The sequence below is a fragment of the Nicotiana sylvestris genome, chromosome 8 (assembly GCF_000393655.2).
Source record: "Nicotiana sylvestris chromosome 8, ASM39365v2, whole genome shotgun sequence".
Taxonomy (NCBI): Eukaryota; Viridiplantae; Streptophyta; class Magnoliopsida; order Solanales; family Solanaceae; genus Nicotiana; species Nicotiana sylvestris.
The window spans coordinates 45,972,991-45,990,213 of NC_091064.1; the positions used below are offsets into that span (position 1 = coordinate 45,972,991).

Sequence of the window (17,223 nt, forward strand, 5' to 3'; positions counted from 1 at the left end):
ATCTCCTTTCAGACTCCTCATGAAAAGTTTTATGCGGATCCTTTCGTCCTTTCCTACTCCGACCAGCTTGTCGCAGTATGTTCTCAAATGAACTCTTGGATCCCATATACCATCAAACATCTTGAACTTAGGAGGTTTGTTCCCCTCGGGCAGTTCGACATCGGGTTGTATGCAAAGATCTTCGTAGTTCAACCCTTCAATCCCCTGACTTCCTTCGACGCCCTGAATTTGGCTAGTCAACTTCTTAAGTTCTTCAGCCAGGTTCCTGATGAGTGAGTCTTTATCGTCAGACTCGGGTGTGCTTGAGATAGGTTGGGTGGAGTGTGGTACGGTCTCCATATAGATGGGGGTATTATGACGAGCATGGAAATGGTCATTTGTGGAGTTCAACGGTTCTGGGATGAGCAGTGGAGTATTGTTGGAGGTGTGATAAGTGTTGCAGTGGTGGTGAGGAGCGAGATGGTTTTGTGTTTTTGGGATATTTTGTGGAGGTGTGGGGTTCTGAGTGTTTGGGAAATTAACGTCTGGAGTGGTGAGGAAAAATGACAAATTCGCCAGATTTCGATCTTGATCAAGTTACTCCTGGAACTTCAACAGTTTCTGGTCGAGTTGGGACGCACTTTCTTTGGAAACCTGAGTACCATGAGTGACCTCTACCCGTTCAGTTGAGTTTTCCTTTCTGGTGTTATTTGATTCTTCCATCTTCCCTTTGTTCTTGTTTCTGATAGGACTAAGAGGAAGAGTGGGTGGAGGGCCCCTGGATCTTGTGGAATAGGATAATGATTCCAGAGTGCACGAACTAACCTTTGGGGAGGGGGATAAAACAAAAGTAAAAACAAAAAGGTAACAAGTTAGTGAGGATTATAAAAAAAATGTTGCGATATTTAAACACATAGTGCAAAAATGTAAATCGTGTCCTAACTTGGGGAACCACTTTGTGCCCGAGGTAGGCCTAGCAACAAATTGATTTGAAGAACTTAGAGTGCTAAATGCCTTATTTTATTGATAAAAAGTAGACGAATCCCAAAACGACACGAAATAACAGGAAATAAAATGTCACTAGTGGCCATCGGCCTTATTACATTTCTCAAAGCAAAAGAACAAGCTCCTATCTATTTGGTCCCAAAAGGACCTTCTCCAGACTCGGCATCTTTGGCTCCATCGAACAGCTTTACCAACTCGCGAAGTCCTAGCAACAGGTAGGCTCTGGCTAGGTGTCCGCCCTCGTTTCCTTCAGCATTCTGGCAATCCTCGATTCTTTTGAGAAATTTCTTTTCCAGCTCTACTAAACCCCGCTCCAAGTATCCCAGTCGCTTGTTGGCACTGACAGCCATGTCTTTCCACTCTTCAATCAGCTTTTGGTGGGCTTCTTGTATCTCACGGTGCTCGCTTTCACATTCTCGAATCCTCTTACGCAGTTGATTGTATTTGACCTGTGCCTCGGCCTTTTCATCTATGATTCTGTGACCTCGAACAAACTCGGGTTGACCTAGACCATTATGATTATCCTCCAACCAGCCTGAATAGTATAAAGTACAACCTGTATGGTATCTGTCTGGCTCAATGGTATCCCTTCCCATGACGATTTTGCAGTGCCACATATGCTGAGCTTGGCACTTGTAAGGGCTATCATCATCCTGAAATTCAGCCCGGAAGTGACTCATCTTGTCGACCCTTGGTATAACCTACTTCCTACCAGCCTGTCTCATAACTCGGAGAGAGACGTAAGGGTAGGTTCCTCTCAAACCGATCAGTATCAGAAACGGTGCATCCCTGGATCGGGCGATGAATTCCTCAGTAGGGAACCACTCGAACATCCATTGTACTTGATCCTCAGTTAGATTTTCTAACCACCCCTTAGCGTCTTCTGGCTGGGCGAACATGTTGGGTATATAGTTCATTCGTCTTAGATGATGGAAGGCTATGTGATCATCCCAATCCCTTCACTGAATCTCTTGCCGATATTCACCCCTTTGGAGATACTCTAGGAGCCAGAGCTGGAGTAGCAAATTGCAGCCCTCGAAATGTTTGGCTCCTTGACACTTCTCCAAGGCTCGGTATATCTCTACAATAATCATAGGCACTATTCTGAATGGTTCCATTAGAGTTTTGGTTACCATAGCTAGCCTGGTGTGGATCCTTGCTTTCTTCATTGGAAATACTATCATCCCCAGGAAGCAAAACATGAAGACAAAGGCCCTTCAGTAAATATGCCCCAATGATGTGAGGGCGAACTCGTCAGGATAAGTAAGGTAAGATTTGTTGTGACTGTACCTCTCGTACAAAGAATCAAAGGGAATATACGACTCTTTCAAGCATGTCAAGTCTGGATTGTTCTTTAGACCCATCATTTTGAGGAGACCTCTACCCTTGCGGTTTTCCGGCATTAACAAACCCCGAGTTTCCTATGGTATACCAGCTAATCCTCCTATTTCCTCCACATCTCAATGTCCCCGAAGCAGAACACAGACCTATCACAATCCTAGAACAGAGTAGCAGCTTCTATAATCTTGTTGTTAGGTTGGATTTCCAGGAGAGAAGGTAGATTTCCTAGGTATTTCTGGACAAGAGTCTGATCACTGGAATAAGATCCTCCCACCAACTTAGCAATTTTGGGTGGATGTTGGTGACCATGCCAAATCTGGGGACCTCATGCCTTATATTTCTGCAAGACAAAAGGGTTAGGCCCTTACCCCCACCAAACTCGACTATTAAATATCAATAATTGGCATAAAAACATTTAGTTCTCCAAATAAATGAACAAAACGTGGTAGTGTCCGTTTGGGTTTTAGGGAAACCCAGTGGACTTTGGACAAGGCTATCTTAAAGAGTCATTATGCGGACAACATAACTGACTCGGCTAGGTTTGACCATGATGCATGCACAATTAAACAGAGTAAAGTTTCTATGGGGTTTTAGGCTGGTACCCTAGAGCAGACAACTCAAGAGGGAAAGGCGCGGAACCGTCGACTACACCGTTGATCAATTGGTTTTACCGCAAATATGCCTTTGCCGGATTTAGGGGGTAATAATATCAGAAGATCGCAACCACTCATTATAAGCGTTGCTATGGTATTTTGTTTGGCACGAGTAGAATATGATGTTGAAAACATCTTTATGCAATAAATAAAGCAGGTTGTCACATATTTGCACTTTGAGAAAGCAGTAAATACAACAGTTCTTCATAATTTAAAGCAATAATAAAGGAAAGCAGTAAAAGAAATAAAGGAAAGAAACAAAAAGACAAGTCAGTTTTGTAGTTGAAAAGGGGAATTGAATGCTTAAAGGTATTAAACAAATAAAGGCATATAAATAAAATGTCAAGCCACAATAATAGTCTGAAATGGTAAAAGCCTAAAAGATTCCCCAGCAGAGTCGACATGCGGTCGCGCCCCTTTTTCTCGCGAAATCGGGTTTATGACATTTGGGAGGACAACTCGTTCCCTTTTTGGGAATTTGGGTTTGAATTGAAGAGTCGCCACCTAATGATTAAGGTGCATTAGGACACCAAGAAGGTTTGATTTGAGTAACCAGAGATTGGGTAAGGGCTTGAAATTATCCCAGGGGGAGGGTGTTAGGCACCCCTCAGGATCCACTAGTGTGGTTCCCGGCCAGACTATTGTTGTGAATTTAGGTGCAAATAACATGTAGGCAAATAAAACTTCAAATAAGAGGGGATTTTCACATAATGGTTACAAACAAAATTGGAAAGAATTAAAAGGAAGCTGATTTTCTTAAAAGAAATAGTTTGAAATCTTTAGAAGAAACAAAAAAACTAAGGGAAAAAGGGGGTCCTAGGTTTATTAATAATATGGATCACCCCACACAACATCCAGTAATCACTCCTCAGTGAGGGGCTACACGAGACGTTATCGCGTGGTCATCATAACCATATCTACCTTTCCTCACACCGTCAAGGTATGAAAGAGCGAAATGGTCTCGTTTACTTATTGCATGCTATTACCCGTACCAATCCTATCAGTCCCGAAGGCATTTAGGACTACTAATCCTAAGGGGGGCTTATTTGTAGTTTCAAAGGCAAAATTCTAAGGCGACATACAAAACATGTATAGCAAGTTGGGGGAAAGCGCATAACAAGTAAAAGGCTTAGATATACCTCCTTGAATAAGGAAAGCACATAATTAGCATGACTTTCACATACTGTTTATGGTCTGATTAAGACTTAAAGGTTGAGGCGGATTGACTTATTACATAATTCAGATAACAAGCCCGAATTAAGCCTGCCTGCTGGTTGTAGTTAATAACACCGATTCAGTTTATAACTTCGACCTAAGGCTTGCCTAAGTGTCGGGCAAGGATCCTATAGGCATGGTATCTACTGAATTCAGAAAGCAATATTAATAAACTGAATACGTACTGGTTAAAATGGTTGTCGGATTATTAAAGAAAGCAAGTTTTTTACGAAGGTCATGAGTTCTGCAAATGATGATCCTTGTTATTACTGGTTTAGCTCTAGACGTGAATGAAGCGATTCAGATTCGATTAATAATTCCTATAGACATGCTTTCTACGCGTAGTTGGTCAGAAGCCTTATAGACATGGTAAAAGTGCAGAAACCTTATAGGCATGATATCTAGGTGCTGAAGACGGGTTTTAACCTCTAAACATGGTATCTAACTGGCAGAATTTATTTTAATACATGAATATGATATCTATATGCAGTTGATTGTTTAAGACCTATGAACATGATTTCTAGATGAAAATGGATATACAAGATTCAGAAGGACCTATAGGCATATTTTCTATTTGCATATGCAGAATTCAGATTTCCATACTTATGGACATGATTCCTATAAGCATGATTTCTATATGCATGCAGATTTCAGAATGACTTATAGGCATGATTTCTATATGAGAGCTGCAAAATTTAGAATGACCTATAGGCATGGTATCTACCCTTTGCATACATAGTTACCCGCCCTTTTCACTAGCCATCCCCAAGAGTTTATTAGAAATTATTACAGCCCATAATAAAGTAAAATACATCAGAAAAATGTAAATAAAAGTACAACCAAAGGAGAGCCTGATTCAGACTTCATGTCTGAAATATGAGGTAAACCAACTCCATAAGATCAAGATCCAAAGCCTTTCTCCCATTCGAGTGTGTCAAAGTTCCCTAAGAGCCTCAAAAGGACTCCGGGCAATGCTCACACCTAAATGTATTATCAGATTAGGACAAGTGCAGTGTGGAAGGGCCACCCCTCAAGTGTCCAAGTTCAGAGGGAGCTCAAAGGGTCCCAAGGCAAGGCTCACAAGAGAGGGGCAGAACTTAAAGACTAAGAGAGTGTTCAAGTGCAGAAACGGAATTCTAAAAGGGGGAAAAGAGAGGGAAAGAGCTACATATAAGTACACATAAGGGGTTTAGGGGGAATAAGGAAATTGAAAGAGGTAAGGGCAGGCTATGGGTATGCCCAACAATGGAGAATGCCGGCATACCCAAAAGCCTGTTAGAACACACTATTTAGAGGCTAGGATCCCAAGGGATTTAATTTAATTCATGGACAATAATTTGCATATTGCCATGCCTTAAACCATAGATCAAACACATATGGGGCAGGGGTTTGGGATTCAGAATAGAACAGGCAGAAAGAAATCAACATGCTAAAGTAAGTGTTGAACTATACAGAAATAGTGAGTAGACATAGATATGAAAGCAGTAAATAAACACTTTGTTGTGATGCTAAAGCTTAAATCAGGACATACCAGTTTCAAAGAAACAAATATAGAAAAGCAGTAGGTCTTGTAAACATGCCACAGTGCAGACAATAAGAGAGAATACTATTGCGTGTAAGTGTAAGTTCAGAAAGACTATGAGTGATGGATGTGCTAATGAAAGAGTCGTGTATTTATAGTGTGAAAAATAGGCAGAAATAAGGTAAGAAAATATTTAAGGAACTGGATGTCAATTAAGAATCAATCAACACAAGACTTCCTTTAATTAAGGAATTCGGACTCAAAAGGTAAAACTATTTAAGGAAAGAAATCAAATAAACATCTTGTGCAAAGTAGGCAATTAGGGGTAAATACATAGAAATTTATTTTAGGGGCAGAGCTTTGAAATACACGGTTGCCTAAATAAGGTAAGAGAAATCAATTAGTAGCCAGTAAATCAAGGATCAGAGATTTTGTAATCACTGGTCCATGAATGAACCAAGTCAGAAAAGCTGAGAAAAGTTTTTAACTTAAGTTGAGTAACAGGGCAGTCAACAAACAAGTAAAGAAATCAATCAAACTTGTACAAAGGAAGTCTGAAATTAATCAAAAATTGAAAGCCCTTTTAGAGGGAAGTTCAGCACATATAAAGAGCACACAAGTATCAGGAATGCGAAAAGGGGTCAAGTAAAAGGTCTTATAGAGTTTAGCAAAAGTCGGAATCATATGAAGAAACAAAATTGAAACAATGATTTTGAAACTTAATGAAGCAGTAGATGAAACAACTCCAAGAACTCAAATAGGTCCAAAAGATTAGGGTTTTTGAAATCAAGCAAGTTCAGAGATGAAGCACAAGCAAATCACATTGCCAATGGTCTCAAAACTCAGATGAACCCCCAAATTCTAAGGTTTTTACCATCAATCGAGTGCAGAGGTGAGAGGACAAGCAATCAAGGAATAGATACTAATCGAAATAGGTTCAGAGGTCTCAGAAAGGAACTGAGACCCTTATCATGCTCTTTCAGTAGTAGAAACTCATGAGAAGCATAGTAAAAGAACAACATGCGAGACACAGTAAAAGAAACATAGTAGAAGAAGCTAATGAGAAACATAGTAGAAGAAACTAATTAAGAACACAATAGCTGAAACTTAAAAACACAGTAGAGGAAACTGATAAGAACATGGTAGCAGAAACTTAACGATAACACAGTAGAAGAAACGTAGTAGAAGAAACACAAAGAACACAGTAGAAAAAACATAGTAGAAGAAGCACACAAAAGAAAAACAAAAATCAGAGAAACATCTAAAAACCCTAGATCGGAAAATAAAGGCTTTGAAAGCATAACTTTTGAAAGAAATATCAAAAAATCGTTTAAAAGCTTAGGGAAAACATGGATCTGGAACAGATCTACAGATATCAGAAAAACCTCAAAAGCTAGGGTTTTAGAGAAACCCAAACGATAAGAAAGGCTTGGATCTAAGCAGGAGGAGTCGAGGCCAGGCTCGAAACAGACATGGCTTGCCGGAGATGGCAGTGAAACTTGAAACAACAAGGGTCTGGACCTAAATCTTCGTGGTCAAGTCATGAAACTTCAATAACCAAGCGTGAGGAGCCATAGAAGGCTGGTGGGTAGTGAAACCTCCATGGATTCAGGCCAGAAGGTGGCCGTCAAAGATGGATGGAACTCATCAGAGAGGAGGGGAAGGGGGAAGGTTCTAGAGAGAACCAGAGATAGAGATATAGAGAGAGAGTTGGTTGAGTGAAGAATGAGAGGGGTCTTGGGGGGTCATTTGGTTTAATTTGGTAAGGGCGGATCTGGACCGTTGATAAAAAATGATCAACGGCCAGGATTTAGTCCGGGTTGGGTCGGGTAGATTTAGGATTGGGCTTGAGTCTTGGGTTGGTTTAATTTGGGTTGGGTATTGGGTTTAATCAGGCCAAATATGGCTATAAGTTAAATAGCCCCCTTTTCCTCATTTAATTTATGAAAAAATAATAAACAAATTTCTGAAAACAAATTAAAAGCACTAAAATGACTTATAACGTATAATTATCAATTTAAAATACAGAATCCCATTTTATAAATATGAGATGGATTTAAACATAAAAATGGCTAATATTGCAATTATGCAATTTTATCCTAAAAAAAAACCAAATAAATTGGTAAAAAAAATGTGTGAAAAATGTCTTAGCTATAATTTAATATAAACATGAGAATCTAATAAATAAATCGCCAAAATAATAATTTGGGGATAATTATTCGGTTTTTCTTGATAAAATAAGGCAGTAAATTGATTTGAAAATCTTTGAAAAATTAAGAAAAAATAATGTAACCTTGGGATATACTTATATATGCATATACATGCTATTTTGAAAGGTGTTTTGCATATAAAAAATACTGGAAAAAATAGGGTATCAACAAGTCCAGCACTGTGTGAGATCAGATTTTTGTATATAAATGGGATTTTTGGGTTTTTATTTTATTTTTCACCACTAAAGAGACTTGGGAGCTCGAATTTGAAGGGTTTTAACCTAGATCCTTATCTATAATTTTGGGTAAGTAATTCTAACCTAAATCTATGAGATTTACATGAATCTATCGCTAGATTTAACATTAAAATATGGATTGAACAAGTATAATTTGGAATTTTGTCTACAACTTAAAAAATATATATTTTCGGATTTTGAATACTCATTTGAACTCGGGTTTAGAATCTAACCATATAATTGGACTCGGATTTGGAGTCGAACCACATATTTAGACTCGTATCGTTATGGGACATTGACATTTGGTCTTGGACTCGGATTTTGACCATGTGGGCCATGTTGACTTTTGTTGACCTTTTGAGAAGATTGAAGCTTTATTAATTGGGGTTGCTTCCTATAGCTTTGGTTGACTTCCTTGGATGATGTTTGGTTAGAATTGAGCCGGTTGGAGGTGATTTCTCAATGAAAGTGATTTTGGAGCTTTAGACTAGCTCGAATGAGGGGTAACTGTCTTGACTAGCTTTGGTTTGAGGGAATTTTATCTAATAAACTAGTGAATTATCGCGCTTCGCGCGGCTATAATATACCCTGTTTTTTTTTTTTTTTAAATATTCAAATATTTATCTCAACCAAAAATATAATTGAATATTTTTAATGTTTTCAAATATTTTGTCTTAAAACTTCTCTTTTGAGACCTTTAATTTGTCAATCTATTATTTACGTTTTCATTTTGTTTTGGTAAGAGAATTACAAAAACATTTTTTCCTTTTGTTTCTATTTTTACAATTTTAGGAACTCTTATCTTATAAATATTTGGTTACATTGTTATTTCTCACAAAATAAAGTCTTTATTTTCCCCCTAATGTAAGTGTGTACATATATTTATATATACGATATTCTTTGATATTAGTATGTACTAATTTGATTTCATTTCCTTGAAAAGTTAATAATTCGTACCTATATAACTGTATACTATATAAAACATCATAAAACTCAAAAAATGAAATAAAAACTTTAAACAGATCAAAGGCCGCTAGAACTTCATCTCTATACATTGTTCCACCGTGTAGGATGCATCGGATTATTGGATCTTTTTGAAGTGATTATTCTCTTGTCATTTCCTTTTTTGTTTCATTTTTTTATTCGAAAATATATCTATATGCCGTCAATTTAATTACAAACGTACTGTAAATGCACGAAAAAGTACGGTAACTGCATTTCTATGATATTTCTCAGAAAGAAATATCAAACGTGATTTGGGATTCATATGCAATTTTTAGCATTTGTTGTCATTGAATATTAAATCTAAAGGCTTACTATCAAATTTTATACATACCCCGTCTTTGACATGTTTCCACATCGTTGGAATGATTAAAATTCCCAAGAAGTCTAAATATTAAATATAATGGATTTTATACAATTGCTGACCACTGTTTTACGACTTCATTATGTCAAATTTTACACATACCTCACGTTTGATAATGCCGGATATAGAATAGAATATCCACATATATATACACACACATGAACAAAACTAACAAATAGAATACAGGTGAAAACAGATTTTTCAGTTGCTCTAAAATAAGAGAATCATGAGTAGCGCAATGAAAATTTTAACATTTGTGACAAATTTCATACTTGTGGAAGAATTACGAAAGGTGAAGCACATAAATACATAATCATGGTGAATCATTTGATAAAATAACGAATCTTTAGCAGAAAGAGCAAAGTAAAGGCAAAGCTTTTTACATTTAAATTCGAGCATTAACTGCAACCCTACAACAGCCTAAAAGAATACTGCCACAAATAACATCATATGCTTTTTTATTCCCCACTCTTCCACTCCACTCCCTAATCAATAAAAATTATGCACAAATATTAGATATGAAATAATAATTGGGGCAAAATATAGAAGCTGGAAAAGAGGTAAAAAAATATTCTATATAGAGAGTTTGAATGAAAGGAGAGGAAGGATTGATGAAGAATAATAGGCCAAAGTTATGTGGATCATGAGAAGATTTACTTTAGTATTTATAGTAGCCAATTCAATTAGTAACTTACATTGAGTATAATAGAAATAGATTGTAACGTATAATTGTAATAAAATTAGTATTAGTGTATTAATTAGTAATTAATGTACATAAAATTATAATAACCAATTTGAAACGGCAATTGAAAGTTGAAACGGCACTCTTTATACCTTACATCATGTATTGTTGAGTTCCAATTAAAACATATTTTTTGAATGCAATAATTGGTTATTGTATCAAAATGAGAGGAAAAAAGCCAAAAATTTGAGATAATAGATAAATAGAATCCTTGGTCATAGAGATGTGCAATATCAGCATTATTTTTCCCTCCTTTATATAGATATATAGATGATATTGTTTGCTACATGTGGGGGAGACGTACAAGCGAGGTGACGAGCGTATGTGCGTGCACCAGGTTTTCCATGCTCGGGTAAGTCTTTAGGTTGTATCATCCCTTGTTTTGGATATTGTACTTCCTGCTATCATGCTTTATGTGTTTGTATGACTACATGAATTTCTTGAGTCATGCTAAAGATTATGTGTAGGTTTTGATTTCTTATTTGAACATGAAACTCGTTATGGAATGGCGTACCTGCCTAATCTGTGCCGTATTCAGAAACTTCACACATGTGTACACCTTAGCATGTTATTTTCCTTAGTCCATGAGTATGTGATTTGATATCCGTTGTTCGTATACTTGTATTCTTGTATATGTTTTATGTGTGATGGACTGAATTGATAGTCCGTGCGAATTGAGTTATTATAGCACAAGAGTTTTCCGTGTGGTTATTATAATTATAGCATGTGATTTGTCTGTGCAGTTGTGATGGTAGGCTAGGAACTCTCATTTTTAACTATATTTTGCATGCGCCATGCACTGCCTCATGCGCCGCACATGTGGGCTTTTACAGAGAGTTGATTTTTTCACTTTGCAGAAATTTTGCACTAGCGCCCCGCGGCGCGATAATGCATTTTTCTCAGAAGTAGGAATGTTTCTCAATTTTTATTATCCAGACTTGGTCCTCGACCCCCAAAAGCAATTTTGATTTAATCCCTTGTGCCTTTACCCAGGCTTCAAAGATCCCAATCATCCAACTTAGCTTCAAAATCGCTCCTTACTCAAAATTACCTCCTACAAAGCATAATACATGTAAAGGGTAGTTCCGGTAGGGCCTGATCCTACTTGGTATAATTACACTGAAAATACATTTCTGGAGGGACTTTTGACATACGGAAGATTGGTAGAGCATCGGAGACTCATTGGCACAAGGATTCGTCATTTTTCCTCAACTCAACACTCGAGTTTGGATTGAATTCATATTTTATTATTCTTTAACTCTATTTGTGATCACTTCCTCCATGATTATGGAGTAATTTATTTTAGAGTTTGACGGAGATGGTGTTTTGAGATATTTATGGATTTTAACTCTAGTTATTTTGCATGAATTCGTTTATAGAGCTTTGAATTGATTGCAGTTTTGTTCACCGAATTATTTAATCGAAAGAGAAACATTTTGAGAGATTATATTTGCATTATTTTGTTTGGTTTAATTCAATAATTCTTGTAAGAAATTAAAAGAGCTTGTTGAATTATTGATTAAATCAAGTCAGGAGAAAATTCATGAGACATTTTCCTAAAGACTAGTCCATTAGCGTGCTCTTGCATACCGCGAAACCATGTGAAATCTGAAGTGCAAATTAAACTGGTTGGCCCACAAAACCTCCACCACGATGCATCCTGCCTCCAAAATAGGGTTCGGTAGATCTTCCCGATCCACGAGGCCTCTTAGCCTCCCTATCTTGGCCTCACATACCCTCCAGCCTCTGAGCGATCTCTACAACCTATTAAAACGGAGTATCTATCTCCAACTCTCGATCCATGCTGAATCAACGACCATAACTGAGCTCCTCGATAAATCTGCAGACTCGCTCTTTAGCTATAAGAACCAAGGTAGGTGCATGTCGGGACAACTCGCTGAATTTGATGGCGTACTCCGACACTTTCATAGTTCCTTGGCGCAGGTGCTCAAAATATGTGCCACATACATCCCGGAGGGTTTGGGGAACAAACACCCTAAAAATAACTTAGAAAACTGAGTCAAAGTGAGTGGTGGTGCATCAGCTGGCCTACCCTCGTCATTAGCCTGCCACCACCTATATGCCGCGCCTGACAGCTGGAATGTAGTAAAAGAAACTCCTTTCACCTCCACAATACCCATGGTGCGGAGAATACAGTGACATTTCTCTAGAAAATCCTGCACATCCTCGATAGTTGTGCCACTAAATGTAGGAGTATTGATGGGTATAATTTGTTCATATATTTTTATATGTTAAATATTAAAGATTTTAAATAACACATGAATAAATATACCATGTTCTCCCATATTTTCTAACATACTTCGCAAGAGGAAGAGCGTATGAAAATTTAATAAAAGAAGCAAAAAAGAGTGAGAATTGAGTAGTCAACCGGGAATGAAGAAGCAAAAATAGCACCATAGTTGAGACAATGGCAATTGGAATTCATGAAGCAAATTACATAGTTGCAACTAGCAAAGTATAGTTGAAACTATGGTTCTTCCTCTGTAGAATGAAACTCATTTGGCAAAGTTATAGTTGCACCTACAATTTTCATAGTTGCAATTACAATTTCCATAGTTGCAATTACAATTTCCATAGTTGCAACTATGGAGAACCTTAGGCTAGAAAACTCTATAAATAGAGTGTGAATTTTGAAGAGAAGACAGAGAGTCTTACAGGAGAGAACTATTCTTTGGTCTCTCTTTTCTTTAGTATTTTCTACTAGTTGTTTTTCTTTTAGAATAATAATATTTCTTCATAAGTTCTTTGTTCCTAAATTAGTTTTTTCTTACTTTATAATGGAGTAATCTTTTTTTTGTTGGGATTATTGATGAAGCTTGATATATATATATATATATATATATATTATAATACTATTTCAGTTTTAATACATACTTGGTTTGGAACTTTCTATTTATATTTTATACTGTGCTATAATAATAGTTTTAACTAATCATTGTTATCACTTCTATATATTTTATCTTTACGTTACTCTTATATTAATTTTGTAATTATCACGGAGCAAAATTAAATATTTAGTAACTATTGAATAAAATAGTGAAGAGAGAGTAATTATTAGTAACCTATTATTAAAAGTGTGTAATCTTGCTTACCTCAATTTTAATTCTCACGGAGGAATTGTAGTCACAGGAGTATTGATTTAGTAAAAATATTCTCACGAAGTTTTTACTATCTTTAGCACAATTCAGACCAAAAGATATTTCGATTTAACTGTCACCAGTTTTAACTCAATTAATTATATAACCTCACAGAGTGTTATTAGTTGATTAATTCCCGGTGAGATAAGATATAATTGTATTAGCAATAAGCAATTATCCTTTAGAGAAATACATGTAGAAAGTGAGATTTTATTATAATATATTATCAAGTGAATTTAACGATTCCCAACTCTTTTAAATTACAAATCTTTCGAAAGTTGTTTATTTTGTTAAGTATTTAACAAGTTTTAATTCCACAAACTTTTCATCAATCTGATTCTCTCAAATAGTATTTGAAATATTAAAAGTCTGTAGCATAGATGTTCCAATCTCTGTGGGACGATATCATAAACTATACTAGAATTTGATAAAGCAAGAGCAGGAAAATTCTATACACATTGGCCTCGTCAAATTTTTGGCATCGTTGCCGGGGATTGGCATACATCTACTTCAAATTAAATATTTTGTTACTAATTTGAGAATTTATTACTGTTATTTTTGTTTCATTTAATATTTTCACTAATCAAGTGCTATAACTACTACTGTGATATTAATCCTAATGTAATGTTTATATTCATAATGGTATTGTAAAAGTTTTTCTTTTTCTTTTTTTTGTATTATTTCTTCCTGCTAGTTCCATCATTAACTGTTTTTAGCAAATCATACATACTATTATTAGTACTCTCTCCTTTATCATAATAATAGTGTTATAACTACTATTTACTATTTTTATAACGTGTATATTTATAACTGTTATAATATTGTTAGTTCTTTCATATTGAAGATCTTTTTTACTACTGAAAAATATTTTTATGACCATTCCAACTATATGTACTATCACTAATTACCTTTTTCATATATAATAGTATTATAGTATTATTTCTTGTCATAGTTCATTGTTGCATCGTTTTATTTTTCTTTATAACTATCTTGTTATAAATTTGAGTAAAATATTATTATTCTATATAGATAATAAAATTATTGTATAATTATTTTTGCTTAGCGCCTGCTATTTTTATCATTTTTGTAATTTTTATATACTTATTTTTTTTCCTTGTACTTTCTTTACTTAAGAATTTTAAGTAGTTTATGACCCGCTCTTCTACAAAAGAGTTGATCAGTTATGATCCTGAAATTGAAAGATTTATTCGATTGCACAGGAAAGAACAAACATCGTCTTCCCAAGGAGCATCTTGTGAAGAAATGGAAAATCACGAAGTAGAGGACATTAACCCACTTGGGATCCCACCACCAGTCCATGTAGAGGAGCAATTTGATGAAGTGGCGTCAAGGCTAGCAAAAAGAATCCTTAAGGATTATGCTAGACCTGATCGCTTCAACTATGAATCTAGTGTTAGGAAGCCCCCAGTGGCAGCCAACAACGTTGAAATCAGGACCGACTTGATTCAGACAATTCAACAATCTTGTATCTTCACTGGTGATACAAGTGAAGACCCATATAGTCATTTAATTGATTTTCTAGAACTTGTAGAAACTGCTAAGTATAATGGAGTACCTCCTGAAGCTATCAAGTTAAGGCTATTTTCTTTTTCTTTAAAAGGAGATGCCAAGACTTTGTTGCGAAGTTTGCCTCAAGGGTCCATTACGACATGGGACCAGATGACTCAGAAGTTTTTAAACAAATATTTTTCCCCTGCTAAAACAACAAAGTTAAGACAAGAAATATCTAATTTCTTGCAGACTGACACTGAGTCAGTTTATCAAGCTTGGGAAATATTAAAAGCAATGTTAAGAAAATGCCCACAACATTACTTTCCTGAACATATGCAGTTGTACATTTTTTATCACGGGCTAAAACCCTCTGCTAGAAATGTGATAGATGCAGCTGCAGGAGGTTCTGTAATGGGCAAAACCACAGAGGAAGCATTGAAACTATTGAATGAAGTTTCTGAGAACGCTATCCAATGGCCATCTGAGCGTGTAATCATTAAAAAGGTTGCTACGGTAAATCAAGTTGATGCTTTAAATACACTAACGCAGCAGATTGTTTCTTTGGCACAAAAGTTTGAATCTTTTCAGGTGAATACACTACAATCAAACCACTCTGAGGCTTGTGACATGTGCAGAGGAAACCACCAGAACTATGAATGTCAAGCAACTAATCAAACGGATGAACAGGTTAATGTCATCGGTTACATGCCATATCCTTTTGGGAGTCCAATGGCACAGAAGCATCCAGAATTTCAGTGGAGTAACCCAAATGGTGCAGAAAACTCTCAAAGCTTCCAGAAACAACAGGTACAGGGTCCACCGGGATACCAAAGTCAAAATCGTGGGCAACCGAGTTACAGACCTTATTAGCAAGCAGGACCATATCAACAAATAGGGACATATCAGCAGAGGCTCCAACAAGCTCATCTAAGTCTTGATGACCTTTTGTACAAGTATATTAAGGTCACTGATGAAAAGATGGAAACCCAAAATTCATCCCTCAAAAATCTGGAAATTCAGTTAAGCCAATTGACAGCTCTTGTGTCAGAAAAGATTCAGGGTCTCTTACCAAGCAATACAGAGAAAAATCCAAAAGAGCACCTTAAGGCCATCACTTTACGGTCAGGTAAGGAACCTGATGAACCTTATGCAGAAAGACAAGAAAAGAACCAGACAGAGCAACAGGTAGACAAGGGTAAGAATTTTGAAAAACCATCTGAACCATCAAAGGAAAAAGAAATAAAGAATAAGGAAGAAAAAATTTCTGAAAAAATGGCTGCCCCACCTATGACAATTCCTTTTCCACAAAAAATGAAACGCGAAAAGCTTGATGGTCAATTTGCAAAGTTTTTGGAAATCTTAAAATAGATTCATATTAATATTCCTTTTACTGATGCTTTGTTGCAAATGCCTTCATATGCTAAATTTTTAAAAGAAATTTTGTCAAGTAAAAGGAAATTGGAAGAATTTTCTGTGGTAATGCTTACTAAAAAATGCAGTGCTATACCTCAAAATAAGCTACCACAAAAACTTGGTGATCCTGACAATTTTACCATTCCATGCACTTTGGGAGGTATATATTTTGAAAAAGCACTTTGCGATTCTGGAACTTCAATAAATTTGATACCATTTTCTATCTGTAGAAAATTGGATCTTGGTAAAATGAAGGGCGTAGGTGTTTTTCTTCAGTTTTTAGATCAAAGTACTAAGAAACCTAAGGGAATAATTGAAAATGTGCTTGTAAGAGTAGATAGGTTTGTTTTCCCTGTAGATTTTATAGTACTTGAAATGAAAGAATGTCCTGATGAACCGATAATTTTGGGTAGACCATTTCTTGCTACAGGAAGTGCAATCATAGATGTTCATCAAGCCGATAATTTTGGGTAGACCATTTCTTGCTACAGGAAGAGCAATCATAGATGTTAATGAAGGACAACTAATCTTGAGAGTTGATGAAGAAAGAGTCATTTTTTATATGCAAAAGATACTAAGATTTTTCAGGAGATGAGACATCATCTTCATGCTTTTCTATTGACATGATTAGTGATCTTGCAGATGAATTCAAAGATGATCAATTAATTTCAGACTCAATGGAAAGATGTTTGACCAAATCAGGCACCGCACAAGATGATGATCCCACAATTAAGAGAGAAGCTGAAATACTGGAAAAAGATTCTGAGGATAAGGAGATGCAATCAGAAGAAGTTCAACCAAAAATTGAACTGAAAGTTCTTCCTTCTCATTTAAAATATGTTTATCTTGAGCAAGAATTATTTTCAGTAAT

General features: G+C 36.1%; 1 protein-coding gene and 1 non-coding gene across 2 annotated transcripts; one reads left to right on the forward strand and one right to left on the reverse strand.

The window, feature by feature from the left end:
* Positions 1–14,576: 14,576 nt before the first annotated feature.
* On the forward strand, positions 14,577–16,826 carry LOC138874982 (uncharacterized). The gene is made up of 3 exons (XM_070153785.1): positions 14,577–15,746; positions 15,903–16,285; positions 16,439–16,826. Exons 1-3 carry the CDS (start codon positions 14,577–14,579, stop codon positions 16,824–16,826), a joined length of 1,941 nt encoding a protein of 646 aa, XP_070009886.1.
* Positions 15,156–15,262, reverse strand: LOC138876599 (small nucleolar RNA R71). The gene has a single exon (XR_011401944.1). It is a non-coding gene; the product is annotated as a small nucleolar RNA R71 (small nucleolar RNA).
* Positions 16,827–17,223: the final 397 nt, after the last annotated feature.

Excerpts from the sequence above, each read along its gene's own strand:
- LOC138874982 (XM_070153785.1), top strand. The coding sequence starts at position 14,577 with ATGACCCGCTCTTCTACAAAAGAGTTGATCAGTTATGATCCTGAAATT. Across the intron at positions 15,747-15,902 it reads AAAGCTTCCAGAAACAACAG|GTCACTGATGAAAAGATGGA; the intron begins GTACAGGGTCCA and ends AAGTATATTAAG. Across the intron at positions 16,286-16,438 it reads CTTGATGGTCAATTTGCAAA|TGCTATACCTCAAAATAAGC; the intron begins GTTTTTGGAAAT and ends TAAAAAATGCAG.